The sequence below is a fragment of the Mustelus asterias genome, chromosome 6, assembly GCF_964213995.1.
Source record: "Mustelus asterias chromosome 6, sMusAst1.hap1.1, whole genome shotgun sequence".
Taxonomy (NCBI): domain Eukaryota; kingdom Metazoa; phylum Chordata; class Chondrichthyes; order Carcharhiniformes; family Triakidae; genus Mustelus; species Mustelus asterias.
In genome coordinates, this window is record NC_135806.1 from 127,650,456 (window position 1) to 127,672,221 (window position 21,766).

Below are 21,766 nucleotides of genomic sequence, written 5' to 3' on the forward strand. Positions count from 1 at the left end.
TTTAAAACTGAGATGAGGAGGAATTTCTTCAGCCAGAGGGTGGTGAATCTGCGGAACTCATTGCCACATAGAGCTGTGGAGGTCAGGTCATTGAGTGTCTTTAAGACAGAGATAGATAGGTTCTTGATCAATAAGGGGATCAAGGGTTATGGGGAGAGGGCAGGAGAATGGGGATGAGAATCAGAACAGCCATGATTGAATGGCGGAGCAGACTCGATGGGCCAAATGGCTTAATTCTGCTCCTGTATCTTATGGTCTTATGGTCATCAGGGAACTGTCTATGGACATAGCTTAGATGAACTTGCAGAAGAGGAAGGTGCAACCCACAACTTTTAATGATACAGATTAATTGTTCAATGATCAAAGTATTGTTTAACTATCATAAACCAGCTGTACATTGCTCATTATGAATCCTCACAGAGACCTACCTGGCTGAAAAATGGACAGGCTCCCATCTGTGTGTCCAAATACCACCTTGCCTTTCTTTCTCGGGTGCCACCTGAAAAGGCAGATGTCTGACAGGAAGCTGTGGGCCTCCTTGTGCACTGCGACCCCACAGTCTGTTCCAGAGATAGTCCAGATGTACAGTGGGCCGCGATGAGAGACAAACGCCACTGCCTCACCCGAATTCCAACACCAACTGAGGGAAGCAGGGATCCCTGGAGGGAATAGAAAGAACCGTTTGCCGGATGGTTGGAGTAGGTCCTTTGCGAAACCTTAGCTAATGTCACTGGAGCATCACAGGAGAAATTACGGTGGATAGTTAAATGAAAATTTTTTTGAGGAGGTGACAGAAACGATTGATGAAGGAAGGCCGGTGGATGTCGTCTATATGGATTTTAGTAAAGCATTTGACAAGGTCCCTCATGGCAGGCTGGTGCAAAAGGTTAAATCTCACGGGACAAAAGGTGAGCTAGCTAGCTGGGTGGAGAACTGGCTTAGCCATAGAAAGAAGTTTAACAACACCAGGTTAAAGTCCAACAGGTTTATTTGGTAGCAAAAGCCACACAAGCTTTCGAAGCTCTAAGCCCCTTCTTCAGGTGAGTGGGAATTCTGAACAGAATTCCCACTCACCTGAAGAAGGGGCTTAGAGCTTCGAAAGCTTGTGTGGCTTTTGCTACCAAATAAACCTGTTGGACTTTAACCTGGTGTTGTTAAACTTCTTACTGTGTTTACCCCAGTCCAACGCCGGCATCGCTACATCTTAGCCATAGAAGACAGAGGGTAGCAGTGGAGAGGTCTTTTTCCGGTTGGAGGTCTGTGACAAGTGGTGTTCCGCAGGGCTCTGTACTGGGACCTCTACTGTTTGTGATATATATAAATGATTTGGAGGAAAGTGTAGCTGGTTTGATCAGTAAGTTTGCGGCCGACACGAAGATTGCTGGAGTTGCGGATAGTGATGAACATTGTCAGAGAATACAGCTGGATATAGATAGACTGGAACATTGGGTGGAGAAATGGCAGATGGAATTTAATCCAGATAAATGCGAAGTGATGCATTTCGGTAGATCTAATGTAAGGGGGAGCTATACAATAAATGGCAGAACCATCAGGAGTATAGACACACAGAGGGACCTGGGTGTACAAGTCCACAGATCCTTAAAGGTGGCAGCGCAGCTGGAGAGGGTGGTGAAGAAGGCATATGGCATGCTTGCCTTTATTGGACGGGGCATAGAATATAAAAGTTGGCATATGATGTTGCGGCTGTATAGAACAATGGTTAGGCCACATTTGGAATACTGCGTCCAGTTCTGGTCGCCACACTACCAGAAGGACGTGGAGGCTTTGGAGAGAGTACAGAGAAGGTTTACCAGGATGTTGCCTGGTATAGAGGGTCTTAGCTATGAGGAGAGATTGGGTAAACTGGGGATGTTCTCCCTGGAAAGACGGAGGATGAGGGGCGACCTAATAGAGGTGTATAAAATTATGAAGGGCATAGATAGAGTGAACAGTGGGAAGCTTTTTCCCAGGTCGGAGGTGACGAACATAAGGGGTCACGGGTTCAAGGTGAGGGGGGCAAGGTTCAACACAGATGTCAGGGGGACGTATTTTACACAGAGGATGGTGGGGGCCTGGAATGCACTGCCAAGCAAGGTGATTGAGGCGGACACGCTGGTATCGTTTAAGACTTATCATAGAAATCATAGAAACCCTACAGTGCAGAAGGAGGCCATTCGGCCCATCGAGTCTGCACCAACCACAATCCCACCCAGGCCCTACCCCCACATATTTACCCACTAATCCCTCTAACCTACGCATCTCAGGACTCTAAGGGGCAATTTTTTTTTTTAACCTGGCCAATCAACCTAACCCGCACATCTTTGGACCGTGGGAGGAAACCGGAGCACCCGGAGGAAACCCACGCAGACACGAGGAGAATGTGCAAACTCCACACAGACAGTGACCCGAGCCGGGAATCGAACCCAGGACCCTGGAGCTGTGAAGCAGCAGTGCTAACCACTGTGCTACCGTGCCGCCCTTATCTAGATAACCACATGAACAGACTGGGAATAGAGGGATACAAAAGAATGGTCTAGTTGGGCACATGAGCGGCGCAGGCTTGGAGGGCCGAAGGGCCTGTTCCTGTGCTGTATTGTTCTTTGTTTGTTCTTTGAAAATGTTAACCGCAATGATGTTTTCACGAAACATTATTCTGTACCCTGACACAAGAAGAACAGAAACTGAGTCCTTCACTCAACAGCAAGTCTGATCAGTGTCTCAGGGGCGCGGTACCTTTTGTGTTGTCCAGTCTTGCTATCACCTTTTGCTCTGCCACATTCCAGATGATAATCAGGTTGTCAGCACTCGCACTGGCAAACATGTCAGGGTTGTGGGGACACCAAGAGATAGCCGTGATAGTCTTTTTGTGCTCAGACATGATGGCATAAAGCTTGAATTCATTGTATCTATGATCAAGCTGAACCAGAAAAGCAAAGTTAGAATGCAACTTTTAGTGGGGATAGTAAACAGCTGAGAGCTCCTTTAGAATTTTGCACCCAATCTTACATAGAAACTTAGAAGATAGGAGCAGGAGGAGGCCATTTGGCCCTTCGAGTCTGCTCCACCATTCATCGCGATCATGGCTAATCGTCAACTCAATAGCCTAATCCTGCTTTCTCCCCATAACGTTTGATCCATTCACCCCAAGTGCTATATCTAGCCGCCTCTTGGATACATTCAATGTTTTGGCATCAACTACTTCCTGTGGTAATGAATTCCACAGGCTCATCACTCTTTGGGTGAAGAAATGTCTCCTCATCTCCATCCTAAATGGTCTACCCCAATCCCCAGATAGAGATTCATTATTATGATTGGGTTCATAGCTCCCTGAAAGTGGAGTCACAGTTGGACAAGGTGGTTGAGAAGGCATTCGGCATGCTTGGTTTCTTTGGTCAGAACATTGAATACAGGAGTTAGCACGTCTTGTTGAAGTTGTACAAGACTTTGGTAAGGCCACACTTGGAATATCGTGTATAGTTTTGGTCACTCTATTATAGAAAAGATATTATTAAATTAGAAAGAGTGCAGAAAAGATTTACTTGGATGCTACTGGGACTTGATGGTTTGAGTTAGAAGGTGAGGCTGGATGGACTGGGACGTTTTTCTCTGGAGCGTAGGAGGCTGAGGGGTGATCTTATAGAGATCTATAAAATAATGAGCGGCATAGATCAGCCAGATAGTCAACATCTTTTCCCAAAAGTAGGGGAGTCTAAAACTAGAGGGCATAGGTTTAAGGTGAGAGGGGAGAGATACAAAAGGGTCCAGAGGGGCAGTTTTTTCACACAGAGGGTGGTGAGTGTCTGGAACAAGCTGCCAGAGTAGTAGTAGAGTCGGGTACAATTTTGTCTTCTGAAAAGCATTTAGACAGCTACATGGGTAAGATGGGTATAGAGGAATATGGGCCAAGCATGGGCAATTGGGACTTGCTTAGTGGTAAGAAAAAGGGCAGCATGGACAAGTTGGGCTGAAGGGCCTATTTCCATGCTGTAAACCTTTATGACTCTATTAGATAGCAAAATTCCACTATTATCATATCATATGACTACCAGGATGGTAGAAGGCAAATATGATGGACCTTGGTCCTCTTACATTTAGAAATTCCTATCAGGGAGCAGAAAGATATCTGACCATCTCGAGGTTGAATTCCTACTCCTAACTAATTACCTTTGGCACCTCAGTTACTGTCCCATGACAGGTTACATCATAAATATAAGGCTACAGCAGCCTCTTTACTCTACTATCAGGGGATTGAATCATAATCTGCCACTAAACGACAGTGCATCGGTTGAAAAGGTTAAAGAGAAAAGAAAATTTATTCATGCGATCCTCGACACTGACACTCCCGTGAGATGATGGGTAGAAATTGGCTGTCATGGAGACAATTTACAACAGGGACAGAGACTACCTCTGCTGTGGCCACATCTTCTTTCATTTGAAAGAAATTGCCCTTTATACACCATGGTTGGAATTTTATTGCCCCCCCCACCACGGGAATCGGAGCGAGGGGTGGGCAATGGAAAGGTCCGTTGACCTCGGGAGGGATTTTACGGGTTTCGGGACGAGCGAGGCCATAAAATCTCGCTCCATATGATTAGTCCAGCTATTCAAAGAAGAAATTAGGAAGACAGTTTTCTTACAAGCTTTCACAATGCTACACTACAAGGTGTTGGTTAGCTCAGTTGGCTGAAAAGCTGATTAGTGATGCAGAACGGCGCGTGTTCAGTTCCCGTGAGGTTATTCATGAAGTTTGCTGCCTTCTCAACCTTGCCCCACGCCTGAGGTATGGTAACCCTCAGGTTAAGTCAACACCAGTCAGTCGTCCACCCCCCTCAAAGGGGAGAGCAGCTATGGTTGTCTGGAACTGTGACTACTTCATTTCCTTTCTGCACAGACCAATGTTCAAGGACTGGGGGGATTCTTGCTGGAAAATTTAGGACTGATTTTTTTTTTGCTGACGACATAAGTAAACAGAAGTTTTCCCAATTTAGTGGATTAAATAAGTCTGTACAGACTGGAGATATGGAGTAAGGGGTATGTTTTCTTGTCTACATAACCACAGCATTGGGCTTACCTGGTAAACGTATATTGCCAGCGTGGCACAGTATGCAAACCTGTCTCCACTGGCAACACAGACGTCTTTGTTCCAAGGCTGACAGCCAGCAGCCAGGAGTCCGACCTGTTTAACCTGTGACATCTTCACCTGTGAACATGTAATCCACACGTTAATAAAGATCGAAAAGATTGTAATATTTTATTTTAATATTTGGTAATGATTTCTGATTTGGGCCATTCCGTTGAACAATAAAGGTGTGGTTTTCTCACAGGCCAGAACATGTTTATTTAACAGGATGGAAGGAAGGAGAGCCAACCCAGGTCACACTTCACCGACCCTATTGAATGGCCATTGAGCAGCATCAAGAGACGGATGGCTTTGCCCAGCTAAGAGAGAACCTGTTCACAAGACCCTGATATTACCATTCTGGATTCATCCTTATCATTTGGGCAGCACGGTGGCACAGTGGTTAGCACTGCTGTCCTCACAGCGCCAGGGACCCAGTTAAATTCTGGCCTCGGATCACTATCTGTGTGGAGTTTATACTTTCTCTCCGTGTCTGCGTGGGTTTCCTCTGGGTGCTCCGATTTCCTCCCACAATCCAAAGATGTGCTGGTTAGATTGATTGGCCAAGCTAAATTGACCCTAGTCTTAGGGGGATTAGCAGGGTAAATGTGTGGGGTACGGGAAAAAGGCCTGGATGGGATTGTGGTCGGTACAGACTCGATGGGCTGAATGGCCTCCTTCTGTACTGTAGGGATTCTATGATTCTATGATCTATTTCTCCTCATTTGCTTTCAGGAGGGAATAAGGCAAACAGCTGAAGGGAACGTCTTGCAGGGTTACAGTGGAAGGACAGGAGGAGTGGGACTAAATAAATTTGTATTTTTATTTTATTCCTTTCTCAGAGTTTCAAAGCCAATGTGCAGAGTGGGCAGGGCAAGCCCCTAATCCATCTCCTTGCTTGTTCAAAAAAATCCAATTCAAAATCAGACTGAATCCAATTTATGGTCCCCAGATCAAAACAGACATACTAGATCTAAGCCGACAAGACATGCGCTACAGCTGATCTCAGGCTTGATCCTACACTTGATCTTAGCCAAGAGGCCGAGAAGCAATGTGAGACCAAGGCACAGTGGCACAATGGTTAGCACTGCTGCCTCACAGTGTCAGGGACCTAGTTCAATTCTGGCCTTGGGTCACTGTTTGTGTGGAATTTGCACATTTTCCCCGTGTCTGCGAGGGTTTCCTCCGGGTGCTCCGGTTTCCTCCCACACTACAAAGATGTGCAGATTAGGTGGATTGGCCATGTTAAATCACCCCTTAGTGTCCCAAGATGGGGGATTAGCGGGGTAAATACGTGGGGTTATGGGGACAGGGCCTGGGTGAGATGCTCTGTCGGCGAGTCGGTGCAGGCTTAATGGGCCGAATGGCCTCCTTCCGCACTGTAAGTGTTCTATGATTCTGTGCAATTGCTCTAGCAGAAAGCTGATGCAGGCTGCGCGACCACCATAAGTGACAAAACTATTCAATAATTTATTTTGGATCCAGTTATTGACAATGATGGATTAATCCGATCCCATCAAATACAACAAGAAAATGGAGACAGAGTAAAACACACTGTCCCCCATCATGGAGAGTTTTGAAATTCCTCCTTGTGAGTTATCGTTACTGCTTGATTCACATATTTGCTTCAAACTGCTTTCACACATTTCTGAGAATAAACATTGTCAATGAAATGCTACATAAAGGAACTCCACAGAAATGTTTTACCCAGTGTGATAAAATAATGTACAGAGGAATTCCAATCGCTATTTGAGGAATTTAACTGTATATAATCAGCACAAGTAAAGTAAACCAACTTACTACACGAGAAGTCTACTGTAAACATTCACAATATTATACTTACAGGTCTCAACCATGGTAACGCTCATCTCTGTGAACAGGCCAGTGAGAAAAGAAACATTGGGTCCAAAGTCCAAAGATGTGCGGGTTAGGTTGATTGGCCATGCTAAAAAATTGCCCCTTAGTATCCTGAGATGCGTAGGTTAGAGGGATTAGTGGGTAAAATATGTAGGGATATGGGGGTAGGGCCTGGGTGGGATTGTGGTCGGTGCAGACTCGATGGGCTGAATGGCCTCTTTCTGTACTGTAGGGTTTCTATGATCTATTGTTCATTTTCATTCTTTAGCCCCTATTTTCTCTCATTATCTTGTGAATATTCCATTGGGGTAATGTTCCAATTCCTTGCCAATGTTACCTCACTTCAGGTAGGACCCCAGATGGTGAGTGTCAGCATTTTCTCCAAATGCAATGGCGCCACATCTGAGGCCAAGCCTATCCTCAGGCACTTTCACACTTACATTGGTTCCAGCAGAGGTCACTGGTTAATGAGGAGAGTGATCCATGTTGATTTTTGTCCTCTTTATCCCAAACGTGCTGAGGCCCACTGGTCCCACTTTCAGGAGGTCCGCCTGCTTTCTTCAATGGTGTGGACGCCTTTTCAACATGGCGCCTGGCTATGATAGCCACTATCCAGGCCTGCCTCGCTACTGAATGCGGTGTAACGCACCTGGATGTATAATCAATTAGGTCGGGGCCGGTGAATATGGCATGTTTTTCAGCCAGCCTCCTCAGCAGGAAACACTCTACATTCCTGCCCCCATCACAGGAATTATGTAGGCTACGACTCTCACCAATTTTTACAGATGTACCATGGAAAGCTTTCGCTCTGGTTGTATCAAAGCTTGGTATGGTTCCTGCTCTGTTCAAGACCAGCAAGGGCAGCAGAGTGGTTAGCACAGAGCTGGGGACCTGAGTTCAAATCCGGCCTCGGGTCATTGTCTGTGTGGAGTGTGCACATTCTCCTCGTGTCTGCATGGGTTTCTGATGGGTGTTCCGGTTTCCTCCCACGCTCCAAAGATGTGCAGGTTAGGCGGATTGGTCATGATAAATTGCCCTTCAGTGTCAGAGGGAGTAGCAGGATAAATACATGGGGTTATGGGGATAGGGCCTGAGTGGAATTGTAGTCGGTGCAGACTCAATGGGCCAAATGGCCTCCTTCTGCACTGTAGGGATTCTATGATTGTATGACCGCAAGAAACTACAAAGGGTTGTGAACGAAGCCCAGTCCATCACTCAAACCAGTCTCCCATCCATTGACTCTGTCTACATTTCCTGCTGCCTCAGAAAAGCAGCCAGCATAATTAAGGACACCAGGCACCCCGGACATTCTCTCTTTCAACTTCTTCCGTCGGGAAAAAGATACAGAAGTCTGAGGACACGTACCAACCGACTCAAGAGCAGTTTCTTCCCTGCTGCATTCAGACTTTTGAATGGACCTACCTTGCATTAAGTTGATCTTTCTCTGCACTTTAGCTCTGACTGTAACACTACATTCTGCACTCTCTCCTTTCCTCCTCTATGAACGGTATGCTTTGTTTATATAATGCGCAAGAAACAATAATTTTCACTCTATACTAATACAAGTGACAATAATAAATCAAATCAAATCGGGAGAATTCTGCCTTTCATTTTCCAGAGCAGATATTTAACTGCATCTCCATCTAGGTTTCCTCCCACAGTCCAAAGATGTGCAGGTTAGGTTGATTGGCCAGGTTATAAATTGCCTCTTAGAGTCCTGGGATGTGTAGGTTAGAGGGATTAGCAGGTAAATGTGTGGGGGTGGGGCCTGGGTGGGATTGTGATTGGTGCAAACTCGATGGGCCGAGTGGCCTCCTTCTGCACTGTAGGGTTTCTATGATATGATTCTCGGAGCAGATCATTTCTTTCATCCAGTTTTTTAGGCCTCATGTTCGGTTCCGCTGTGTACTTAGACTGGAAGGCTGGAATTCTTTTTTAAAGTTTTGCTGATCTGAAATCCTGGGCAGAATTTTCCCATCCCACCCGCCATGGAATTTATAGTGGGGGCGGGGCACGGAGAAGGCAAAGGTCCGTTGACCTCGGGCAGGATTTTCATCGTGGGGCGCGTGCGGCTAGAAAATCCCGCCTCCTTCCTCCTGCCCGATCCAATCATACCCCAGCTCTTGTGCTGCAGTCTCTCAGACTGACTCTGCGGCCTATCTTCCCCCGATTCCCACCCCAGCAGTACCCTATACTTCCCAAACCCTTTCTCTGTTGCTCTGGCTTATGCTCAGACCAACCTGCGGCTCTTTGCACTGCTTCCAGTTTCGAATCAGAGCAATCCCAAATTAGTCCGTAGTCACACCTGTCCCGAGCACTGATCTTTAAATGGATGTGTAGCTGAGCCAGCAAAGAAAATAGATGTGAGAGTTTAAGTATTAGTGTGACAAGTAGGCTTACATTAACACCGCAATGAAGTTACTGTGAAAATATCCTAGTCGCCACACTCTGGCGCCTGTTCGGTACACTGAGGGAGAATTTAGCATGGCCAATACACCTAACCTGCACATCTTTTGGACTGTGCGAGGAAACTGAAACATCTGGAGGAAACCCACACAGACACGTGGAGAACGTGCAGACTCTGCACAGACAGTGACCCAAGCCAGGAATCGAACCTGGGTCTCTGGTACTGTGAGGCAAGCAGTGCTAACCACTGTGCCACCATGCCTTGCGTAGGCTTCCTCCGGGTGCTCCAGTTTCCTCCTCCACTCCAAAGATGTGCTGGTTAGGTGGATTGGCCGTGCTAAATTGGCCCTAGTGTCAGGGGGGTTAGTCAGGTAAATATGTGGGGCCTACCGATCTTGGGATGCCAAGGGGCAATTTAGCATGGCCAATCCACCTAACCTGCACATCTTTGGATGTGGGAGGAAACTGGAGCACCCGGGGGAAACCCACGCAGACACGGGGAGAATGTGCAGACTCTGCACAGACAGTGACCCAAGCTGGGAATCGAACCTGGGTCCCTGGTGCTGTGAGGCAGCAGTGCTAACCACTGTGCCACCGTGCTACCCAGACGGTGGGGCAATTCGATGGTACATGTGCTCGAGCACTGATCTGATTGAAAGGTTTTAGTGCTGAATGTCGAAAAACGTCTGTTCCCCTGAAAGCGTTTGTCACGGCCACTGCTGTGTGAACCATATGGAGCTTTAATTTGTTCAGTGGATTATGGGTTAAAACCACCTGCTCAAGTTAAATGTGTTTTGGCAATTTTCAGCAGGGGGGTGATAGGAAGGAGCGCCACATGTCAATATGTTCTGTCTTGCTGAAGGATTCAAAGAAGCAAAATACATTGCTGTGTTTAAAAAAGAATGACCCAGAGGGGAAACCATGGTGATATTTGCTGCATTTAACTAACCAGTAATCTTCATTATCTCTGGAGGAAAAATGATGCTGCTCCCCGCCACTCCCCACAACTCTATTCAAACATAAAATCACACGGCGAATTCCAGCTACTGTTTCCCTCACATTTTACAAAATAATGCAACATCTCACGAGAGGAGACACCAGTTCAAGTTGCACATCCATGTCCTTTGGATAACACATCTTATTAGGGAGTCTAAAACTAGAGGGCGTAGGTTTAAGGTGAGAGGGGAGAGATACAAAAGTGTCCAGAGGGGCAATTTCTTCACACAGAGGGTGGTGTCTGGAACAAGCCGCCAGAGGTGGTAGTAGAGGCAGGCACAATTTTGTCTTTTAAAAAGCGTTTAGACAGTTACATGGGTAAGATGGGTATAGAGGGATATGGGCCAAATGCGGGCAATTGGGACTACTTTAAGGGTTAAAAAAAGGGGCGGCATGGACAAGTTGGGCTGAAAGGCCTGTTTCCATGCTGTAAACCTCTATGACTCTATAACTCTACACTGAGGCCTCATAAGATGATACAAAATATTTATTTCGCAGGACTATCTTGGGGTGTTTTCGTGGGTTAGGCTTGTGTTGTTTTCGTTGGAGCAGAGAAGACTGAGAGGCGACCTGAGCGAGGTGTACAAGATTATGAGGGACATGGACAGAGTGGATAAGGAGCAGCTGTTGAAGGGTCAGTCACAAGGAGAGATTAGCTCAAGGTGAGGGGCAGGAGGTCTAGTGGGGGATTTGAGGAAAAACCTTTTTACCCAGAATGTGGTGACAGCCTGGAATGCGTTGCCTGGGAGGGTGGTGGAGGCGGGATGCCTCACATCCTTTAGAAAGTACCTGGATGAGCACTTGGCACATCATAACATTCAAGGTTATGGGCCAAGTGCTTGTAAATGGGATTAGGTGGGAGCTCTGGTGTTTCTTACGTGCCAGTATGGACATGATGGGCCAAAGGGCCTGTTCTGCACCCTGTGACTTTATGATATATCTTGAAGAGGAGCAGAGGGGTCTGGTTGGGGGCCCTGGCAAACACTTGTCCGTCAGAGCACACTGTGGGAAAAATGGAGGTTGCCGTTTGGCAAGAAGATTAGAAAATAAGAATATTATTTAAAATGAAGATAGACTGAAGAATTTTTGAGAATTAATTTTCTGGAATGTGGGCATCACTGATGAGGCCAGCATTTATTGACAATCCCTACTGAGAAGGTGGTGGTGAGTTGCCTTCCTGAGCCATCGCAGTCCATGTGGTGTAGGTACGCCCACATTGCTGTTAGGGAGGGAGCTTCAGGATGTTGACCCAGCAATAGTGAAGGAACAGTGACATATCTCCAAGTGAGGATGGTGAGTGGCTTGGAGGGGAACCTCCAGGTGGTGGTTCTGTTGTACAGACGGATTTGGAGTTTCCTTGTACACGAATGGACAGTCGTGTCTGACGAAACTGATCAAAATGTTTGAGGAAGTAACAAGGAGGATTGATGAGGGTGGTGTAGTTGATATGGTCTACATGGATTGGCACGGTGGCACAGTGGTTAGCACTGCTGCTTCATAGCATCAGGGACCTGGGTTTGATTCAGACCTCAGGTCACTGTCTGTGTGGAGTTTGCACGTTCTCCCCGTGTCTGCGTGGGTTTCATCCGGGTGTTACGGTTTCCTCCCACATTTCAAAGATGTGCAGGTTAGGTGGATTGGCCATGCTACATTTCCTCTTAGTGTCAGGGGGATTAGCAGGGTAAATATGTTGGGTTACAGTGATAGGGCCTGGGTGGATTTGTTATTGGTGCAGGCTTGATGGGCCGAATGGCCTCCTTCTACGCTGTAGGAATTCTATTCAATAATTTTAGCAAGGCATTTGAGAAGGCCCCACACTGCAAATTGATTTAAAAAATCAAAACCCAGGAGAATGGATACAAAATTGGTTCAGTGGCTGGAAACAAAGGGTAGTTGTTGATGGATGTTTTTGCGATTGGAAGGCTGTTTCCAGTGGGATTCCACAGGGCTCAGTACTAGGTCCCCTGTTTTTAGCAGCACATGTTAATGACTTGGATGGAAATGTAGAGGAAATGATGAAGAGGTTTGCAGCTGACATAAAAATTAGCCGCATGGTTGATAGTGAGAGGAATAGCAGTAGACTGCAGGAAGGTAATAATGGACTGGTCAGCTGGAGCAGGAAAGTGGCAATTGGAATTCAACCCAGAGAAATGGCGAACAGTAAATTTGTTTTGATTTGATTTATTATTGTCACATGCATTTGTACAGAGTTTCTTACGCGCCATCCAGACAAAGCATACCGTTCAGAGAGAAGGAAAGGAGAGAGTGCAGAATGTAGTGTTACAGTCATAGCTAGGGTGTAGAGAAAGATCAACTTGGTGCGAGGTAGGTCCATTCAAAAGTCTGATGGCAGCAGGGAAGAAGCTGTTCTTGAGTCGGCTGGTACGTGACCTCAGAATTTTGTATTGTTTTCCGACAGAAGAAGGTGGAAGAGAGAATGTCCGGGGTGCGTGAGGTCCTTAATGATGCTGGCTGTTTTGTCGAGGCAGCGGGAAGTGTAGACAGAGTCAATGGATGGGAGGCTGGTTTGCATGATGGACTGGGCTACATTCACAACCTTTTGTAGTTCCTTGCAGTCTTGGGCAGAGCAGGAGCCATACCAAGCTGTGATACAACCAGAAAGAGTGCTTTCAATGGTGCATCTGTAAATGTTGGTGAGGGTCGTAGCTGATATGCCGAATTTCCTTAGTCTTCTTGGAAAGTGGTGGCATTGGTGGGTTTTCTTAACTATAATGTCAGCATGGGGGACCAGGACAGGTTGTTGGTGATCTGGACACCTAAAAACATGAAGCTCTCGACCATTTCTACTTTGTCCTCATTGATGTAGACAGGGACATGTCCTCCATTACGCTTCCTGAAGTTGATGACAATCTCCTTCATTTTGTTGACATTGAGGGAGAGATTATTGTTGTCACACCAGTTCACCAGATTCTCTATTTCATTCCTGTACTCTGTCTTGTCGTTGTTTGAGAGCCGACGCACTATGGTGGCTTCATCAGCAAACTTGAAAATCGAGTTGGAAGGGAATGTGGCCAGAAATTTGGAAGTGTATAAGGCATATAGTAGGGGGCTGAGAACACAGCCTTGTGGGGCACCGGTGTTGAGGATGATCGTGGAGGAGGTGTTGTTGCCTATCCTTACTGATTGTGGTCAGTGGGCTAGGAACATACTGAGAGATGCATAGGAAGTGAGAGACCTTGGAGTGAATGCCCACAGATCCCTGAAAGTAGCAGGGCAGCTTGCTAAGGTGTTGAGAAGACATATGGAATTCTTTACTTATTAGCCGAGGCATAGAATTTAAGAGCTGGGTTGGTTCTGCTGGATCTATATAAAACATTAGTTTCGCTACAAGTTGAGCGCTGTGTGCAATTCTGGTCACTTCACTACAGAAAGAATGTGATTGTATCAGAGAGGGTGCAGAGGAGATTTACAAGGATGTTGCTGGGATTGGGAGATTGCAACCGTGAGGATAGGCTGGGGTTGTTCTCCTTGGGGCAGAGGAGGCTGGGGGGAGATTTGATTGAGATGCACAAAATTGTGAGGCGGGTAGAGAGAGTGGATGGGGAGGGCCTATTTGCATTAGCAGAGAGGTCAGTGACAAGGGGGCATGGATTTAAAGTGGTAGAAAGATTACAGGGGAGATGAGGAAAATAATTTTCATCCAAAAGGTTGTGGGGATCTGGAATTCACTGTCTGAAAGGGCAGGAGCGACAGAGACAGACAACTCATTTCAAAAGTACCCACCCTAATGTACACTTCATGTGCTCTAACCTGCAGGGCTATGGACCAAGTGCTGGAAAGTGAGATTAGGCAGCTGGTTCATTTTTCAGTCCGCAGAGACACAATGGACCAAATGGCCTCTTTCTGTGTCATAAACTTTCCGTGATTCTATGATTCACAGCAAGTTAGTGTACAGGTGCAGTGAGTAGTTAGGAAGACAAATGAAATGCTGGCTTTTATTGCAAGAGGGATAGATTTTTGCGATATAATTGCAATGAGGGAATCGGCCCCTATTGCAAGGCTTTGAGCCTCAAATGGTCTGTCCCTGGTTTCATATCCCCCTGGTCTATTGCAGGGCCTGTGGCCCTTTTTACTAAACCCTTTGCAAAATCTGGAGCACGCACCGGGTGTCAGGCAGTTTGATTTTGATTTGATTTGATTTATTATTGTCACATGTATTAACATACAGTGAAAAATATTGTTTCTTGCATGCTATACAGACAAAGCACACTGTTCAGATAGAAGGAAACAAGAGAGTGCTGAATGTAGTGTTACAGTCATAGCTAGGGTGTAGAGAAAGATCAACTTAATGCGAGCTAGGTCCATTCAAAATTCTGACAGCAGCAGGAAAGAAGCTGTTCTTGAGTCGGTTGGTACGTGACCTCAGACTTTTGTATATTTTTCCCAACGGGCGAAGGTGGAAGAGAGAATGTCCTTAAGAGAGAATGTTGTGGGGTCCTTAATTATGCTGGCTGCTTTGCCGAGGCAGCGGGAAGTGTAGACAGAGTCAATGGATGGGAGGCTGGTTTGCATGATGGATTGGGCTACATTCGCGACCTATTGTTGTTCAATTAAAAGGTGGCACTCAGCACAATGTACTTTGATCCTGTTTTCTTCAGGAATCACACTGGAATTGGGGTGGGAGATTGGGAGAAATGAGTGAAAATTCTCCCCCGTGGCCTCAAACTAATTTCAGCATTGACAGCGGAACTTTACAACAATGCTTTTTTATGGAATGTGTTAACATTTGCTTCCCATCTCCGATTGCCCTTCAGATATTGTGGACGAGCAGCCTTCTTCAACCAATGTTGTCCATTTGCTCACTGGGACCCCATGCCGTTTTCTAATCCGTTTCTATTTAAAGTGTGTGGCAGGCCCAATCAATCCTCTGTTGTGGCGCTCTGTGAACAAAGCTGATTATCAGATTTGCAATCATTATGTTTGTGTTCTCAGGTAGGTGTCAGTCCTGGAGTAAACAGCAGGAATTTTTCACTGCAAGGCCCCTTTCCAGTGCCCTCCTACTCCCATTTCCCCTGCCCCCCCAACACCTTCAACAATTTGTGCACCTGTGCCCCCAGACCCCTCTGCGTCTGTGCCCCACGACTCCCATGAATATGGGCAGGAATATTCTGCATTACTTGCTTCATCAACTTGTCCCCGCCATTTCCAGGATTTTAAGAGCACAATATAAGAAATATGTCATTTGAGGGAGATGGTGGTGAGGCGGCATTGTCACCAAATGAGAAATCCAGATGCCCAGGTTAATGCCCTGGGGACAGGGCACAGTAAGAAATCTCACAACACCAGGTTAAAGTCCAACAGGTTTATTTGGTAGCATGAACTTTCGGAGCACTGCTCCTTCAACAGATACTCTTTCACTCACCTGATGAAGGAGCAGCGCTCCGAAAGCTCGTGAATCCAAATAAACCTGTTGGACTTTGACCTAGTATTGTGAGACTTCTTACTGTGCCCATCCCAGTCCAACACCGGCATCGCCACCTCTTGGGGCCGGGGGCAGCATTCTAAGTCCTGTCGTAGTGGAGGTGGGCACAGTAAGAAGTCTCACAACATCAGGTTAAACCTGTGCTTACCCCAGTCCAACGCCGGCATCTCCACATAGTGGATGTGGGGCAGCAAAATGCAGCAAGCTGCTCAAAACTCCATTAACATCGGCAGGACTGGAAAATCCGGCCAGCAGGAGGGGCTGTAAAATTCCACCCAGAGGTTCAAATCCCACCACGGCCACTGGTGGTATTTAAATTCAATGAGTAAAATCTGGAATATAAAGCTGGTCGCAGCAATAGTGACTGTGAAACTGTCATCGATTGTTGTAAAAACCCATCTGGTTCACTAATCTCTCTCAGGGAAGGAAATCCGCCATCTTTACACGGTTGGGCCTTCAGATGACTCCAGACCCGCAGTAATGAGGTTGACACTTAACTTTCCTCTGCAATGGTCCAGCAAGTGACACATTTCAAGAGCAATCAGGGATCAGCAGCAAATTCTGGCCTTATTTGATTTGATTTATTATTGTCACATGTATTAACATACAGTGAAAAGTATTGTTTCTTGTGTGCTCAACAGACAAAGCACACCGTTCATAGAGAAGGAAAGGAGAGGGTGCTGAATGTAATGTTATAATCATAGCTAGAGTGTACAGAAAGATCAACTTAATGCAAGGTAGGTCCATTCAAAAGTCTGATGGCAGCAGGGAAGAAGCTGTTCTTGAGTCGGTTGGTCCGTGACCTCAGACTTTTGTATCTTTTTCCCGACGGAAGAAGGTGGAAGAGAGAATGTCCAGGTTGCGCGGGGCCCTTAATTATGCCGGCAGCTTTGCCGAGGCAGCGGGAAGTGTAGACAGTATCGATAGATGGGAGGTTGGTTTGCGTGATGGATTGGGCTTCGTTCACGACCCTTTTGTCATTTCTTGCGGTCTTGGGCAGAGCAGGGGCCATACTAAACTGCGATACAACCAGAATGTTTTCTATGGTGCATCTAAGTTGGTGAGAGTCATGGCGGACTTGCCAAATTCCCACGATGCCCACATCCCAGGAAAGATGGTGCCCTGGTCACGTTTTATCCCTCAACCATCTGGTCAATCAGGAGATTTATCTCATTGCAGGTCATGAGACTATGGGCAGGATTCTCCGGTCCCGCCTGCAGCCGGGATTTTCCAGTCCCACCGAGAATCAATGGACTTTTGGCTGTCTCCTCAAATTTTCTATTCCCGCCTGTTTGGTTCCTGCCACAGGTGGGACGGGGAAATCCCGGCTGATTGTTGGAATTTCTTGGTCCTGCTATAGTAAGACCTGCCACAGGGGTTCAGCGGACCAGCCGAAAGACCACTGAATTTCGGCTGAACTGGAAAATCGTGGTGACCAGGGACTGAAAATGCTGGCCTATGTTGCGGATTAACTGATTGCCGCGTTCCCTGCAGTACAACATTGATCATAGAGTCATAAAACCAACAGCTTAGGCAGCACCAAGGGCTGGATTTTCATTCTGGAGGTGGGTGCTGGGAGTCAGGCAAATTCCCGACTCGGCCCGCCTGCCTTGGGAGGAAGTGCTCACAGAGCAAGAGAAGGAAGGGCCGTGGATGTCGTCTATATGGATTTCAGTAAGGCATTTGACAAAGTCCCACATGGCAGGTTGGTTAAGAGGGTTAAGGCTCATGGGATACAAGGAGAAGTGGCTAGATGGGTGGAGAACTGGCTTGGCCACAGGAGACAGAGGGTAGTGGTCAAAGGGTCTTTTTCCGGCTGGAGGTCTGTGGCCAGTGGTGTTCCGCAGGGCTCTGTACTGGGACCTCTGCTATTTGTGATACATATAAATGATTTGGAAGAAGGTGTAACTGGTGTAATCAGCAAGTTTGCGGATGACACGAAGATGGCTGGACTTGCGGATAGCGAAGAGCATTGTCGGGCAATACAGCAGGATATAGATAGGCTGGAAAATTGGGCGGAGAGGTGGCAGATGGAGTTTAATCCGGATAAATGCGAAGTGATGCATTTTGGAAAAAAGAATGTAGGGAGGAGTTATACAATAAATGGCAGAGTCATCAGGAGTATAGAAACACAGAGGGACCTAGGTGTGCAAGTCCACAAATCCTTGAAGGTGGCAACACAGGTGGAGAAGGTGGTGAAGAAGGCATATGGTATGCTTGCCTTTATAGGACGGGGTATAGAGTATAAAAGCTGGAGTCTGATGATGCAGCTGTATAGAACGCTGGTTAGGCCACATTTGGAGTACTGCGTCCAGTTCTGGTCGCCGCACTACCAGAAGGACGTGGAGGCGTTAGAGAGAGTGCAGAGAAGGTTTACCAGGATGTTGCCTGGTATGGAGGGTCTTAGCTATGAGGAGAGATTGGGTAAATTGGGCTTGTTCTCCCTGGAAAGACAGAGAATGAGGGGAGATCTAATAGAGGTGTACAAGATTATGAAGGGGGTAGATAGGGTGAACGGTGGGAAGCTTTTTCCCAGATCAGAAGTGACGTTCACGAGGGGTCACGGGCTCAAGGTGAGAGGGGCGAAGTATAACTCAGATATTAGAGGGATGTTTTTTACACAGAGGGTGGTGGGGGCCTGGAATGCGCTGCCAAGTAGGGTGGTGGAGGCAGGCACGCTGACATCGTTTAAGACTTACCTGGATAGTCACATGAGCAGCCTGGGAATGGAGGGATACAAACGATTGGTCTCGTTGGACCAAGGAGCGGCACAGGCTTGGAGGGCCGAAGGGCTTGTTTCCTGTGCTGTACTGTTCTTTGTTCTTTGTTCAGAGGTGGGATCTTCATTGCCAGCTGGATGGGGTCGGGACAGCTAATTTGGGAAGCAGTTTGGATGCTATCACAGGGGCAGCTGGGTACAGAAGTAGGCTGTTCGAAAGAGCCACATTAGTGTTGTAGGACTTCATCCCAGTTGGAAGAAAAACAGAAACCCCTCCAGCCCTCAACCTTCTCCAACGCTCCCCCTCTCTCCCCACACACTCCCCACATGCATTTTATTCAGTAAGTTTGCGGACGACACAGAATTGGCAGGACTTGCAGATAGTGAGGAGCATTGTCAGAAGCTACAGAAGGATATAGATAGGCTGGAAATTTGGGCAAAGAAATGGCAGATGGAGTTCAATCCTGATAAATGCGAAGTGATGCATTTTGGTAGAAATAATGTAGGGAGGAGCTATACGATAAATGGCAGAACCATAAAGGGTGTAGATACGCAGAGGGACCTGGGTGTGCAAGTCCACAGATCCTTGAAAGTGACGTCACAGGTGGAGAAGGTGGTGAAGAAGGCATATGGCATGCTTACATTTATAGGACGGGGCATAGAGTATAAAAGTTGGGGTCTGATGTTGCACATGTATAGAACGTTGGTTCGGCCACATTTGGAATACTGCGTCCAGTTCTGGTCGCCACACTACCAGAAGGACGTGGAGGCTTTGGAGAGAGTACAGAGGAGGTTTACCAGGATGTTGCCTGGTATGGAGGGGCTTAGTTATGAGGAGAGGTTGGGTAAACTGGGGTTGTTCTCCCTGGAAAGACGGAGGATGAGGGGGGACTTAATAGAGGTGTATAAAATTATGAAAGGCATAGATAGGGTGAACGGTGGGAAGCTTTTCCCCGGGTCGGTGGTGACGTTCACGAGGGGTCATAGGTTCAAGGTGAAGGGGGGGAGGTTTAACACAGATATCAGAAGGACATATTTTGCACAGAGGGTCGTGGGGGCCTGGAATGTGTTGCCGGGCAAGGTGGTGGAGGCGGACACACTGGGAACGTTTAAGACTTATCTAGACAGCTATATGAACGGAGTGGGAATGGAGGGATACAAAAGAGTGGTCTAGTTTGGACCAGGGAGCGGCGCGGGCTAATTGTTCCTTGTTTCTCGTTTCAAGGCTTCATTCTATGATCATCTTGCTGGTGCCAGTACAGAGCGAGACTGCGGATAGTTGGGAACCTGTCTCGGGGGCAGGGAATTCATATGGTGTTCGTGGAAGTGGAAATGACTAGGGTTGGGAAGCATTTTCCGATCAGGGCCAGTGTGATCTCCTGGACTCGTTTCGATCGCCTCAGGGGGTCGGAGAGGAATTTCCCAGATTTTATTTCCCCATATTAGCCCTGGGGTTTTCACTCTGGGTTTTCGCCTCTCCCTGGAGATCACATGGTCTGGAATGGGGGGCTGGGGGTGAGTTAATAGGTTGTGATGAACAAAGCATCGTAGCTGTGAGGGACAGCTCGGTGGATAGGATATTGGTATGTAGATAGGCTGGAAAATTGGGCGGGGATCCTGGGTTCAGGATTCAATCCTGGACCGGGGAGCGGCGCGGGCTTGGAGGGCCAAAGGGCCTGTTCCTGTGCTGTATTGTTCTTTGTTCTTTGTTTGTTCTTTGTTCTCATGCCCCATCTTGTGCTCTCCCATCCACCATTTCAGGCATTTCCCCCCATGCCAACGTTTGCTCCCGAAACAACCCCTATGATCCCTCAAGCCCTCATACCAAGAAAAGCCCATTCATCCACCATATGCTGTATTGAACTAATGAACCCTATATCCACACCAGGGTGTGTCAAGCAACCTTTAAAAGAAACAGTGATCCATTCATTATTTTCCACTATGTGAGAAAAATGTAATTTCACTACAGGGCAATAAAGATGTCAATCATTCAGATCATTTAACATTTCAATAACAGAACCTGCAAGCACTTAAAACATCTTCATCATGTGTGAATAAACATTGTGAAATTGACAGCAGAGATCAGAGAGCCAGACCTGTCAATCAAGCAATATTTTCCCTGAGGCTCAGCTGTTTCATCAGAGTAATGGATTTCTGGACTCTCGGACAATCCTCATTATGTACTCTTGGCTGACAGGACCTTTCTCACCGGGAGCATATTTTACAAATTCAAATGAGACCTTTTGTCTGGAATGAGGAATTGAAAAAAAAGACTTTCATTGGTATGGTGGCTTTCAAAGCCACTGGGCCTCTCAAAGCATGTCCCAGCCGATGAAAGACTTGTAAAGCGTAGTCAAAATTCTAATGTAGAAAACACGGCAGCTAACATGCATTAAAAAATTTCCCACAAACAGCAATGTGACAACGGGCAAATAATCTGTTGGTGGGCTTTTTTGTGATGTTGATTGAAGAGTCAATATTGGCCCAGACACAGGAAACTCCACTGCTCCTTTCAAACTAGTGTCATGGGGTTTTTAAAATCCACCCAAATAGGTCGGTGTGGCTGCAGTCTGATACCTCATCTAAGAGATGGCACCTCCAACAGTGCAGCACTCCGTCAGACTGTTGGTACTCAAGTGCGAGAATGGAATTTGAATCTAGAACTGTTGTGATTCAGAAACAAGAGTGCAACTCACTGAGCCAGGGTTGGGATTGGAAAATTATTCCTTATGTCAGTGATGGAATACTGCAGAGTCACTATACAAAGAAGAGAAGTCAGAAGATACATTGAATACAGGAGTCTTGTTGAAATTGTACAAGACATTGATAAGGCCACACTTGGAATACTGTGTACAGTTCTGGTCACCCTATTATAGCAAAGATATTATTAAAAGGGGCGGCACGGTAGCACAGTGGTTAGCACTGCTGCTTCACAGCTCCAGGGTCCCGGGTTCGATTCCCGGCTCGGGTCACTGTCTGTGTGGAGTTTGCACATTCTCCTCGTGTCTGCGTGGGTTTCCTCCGGGTGCTCCGGTTTCCTCCCACAGTCCAAAGATGTGCGGGTTAGGTTGATTGGCCATGTTAAATTGCCCCTTAGTGTCCTGGGATGCGTAGGTTAGAGGGATTAGCGGGTAAAATATGTAGGGGTAGGGCCTGGGTGGGATTGTGGTCGGTGCAGACTCGATGGGCCGAATGGCCTCCTTCTGCACTGTAGGGTTTCTATGAT

General features: G+C 46.9%; 1 protein-coding gene and 1 pseudogene across 5 annotated transcripts in view; both read right to left on the reverse strand.

Annotated features, from left to right (window-relative positions):
• The window catches only part of wdr17 (WD repeat domain 17), a 105,312-nt gene extending 100,118 nt beyond the window's left edge, over positions 1-5,194 (reverse strand). For all 5 annotated transcript variants that reach the window (XM_078215459.1, XM_078215458.1, XM_078215457.1 and 2 more), the window contains exons 1-3: positions 5,072-5,194; positions 2,734-2,917; positions 429-659 (exon numbers count right to left, since the gene is read on the reverse strand). In XM_078215459.1, coding sequence (XP_078071585.1) covers positions 429-659; positions 2,734-2,917; positions 5,072-5,194 — 538 coding nt within the window. The remainder of the gene's footprint in view (positions 1-428; positions 660-2,733; positions 2,918-5,071) is intronic.
• A 742-nt stretch (positions 5,195-5,936) lies between these two features.
• LOC144495427 (U2 spliceosomal RNA) lies at positions 5,937-6,172 on the reverse strand (annotated as a pseudogene).
• Between the last annotated feature and the right edge of the window lie 15,594 nt (positions 6,173-21,766).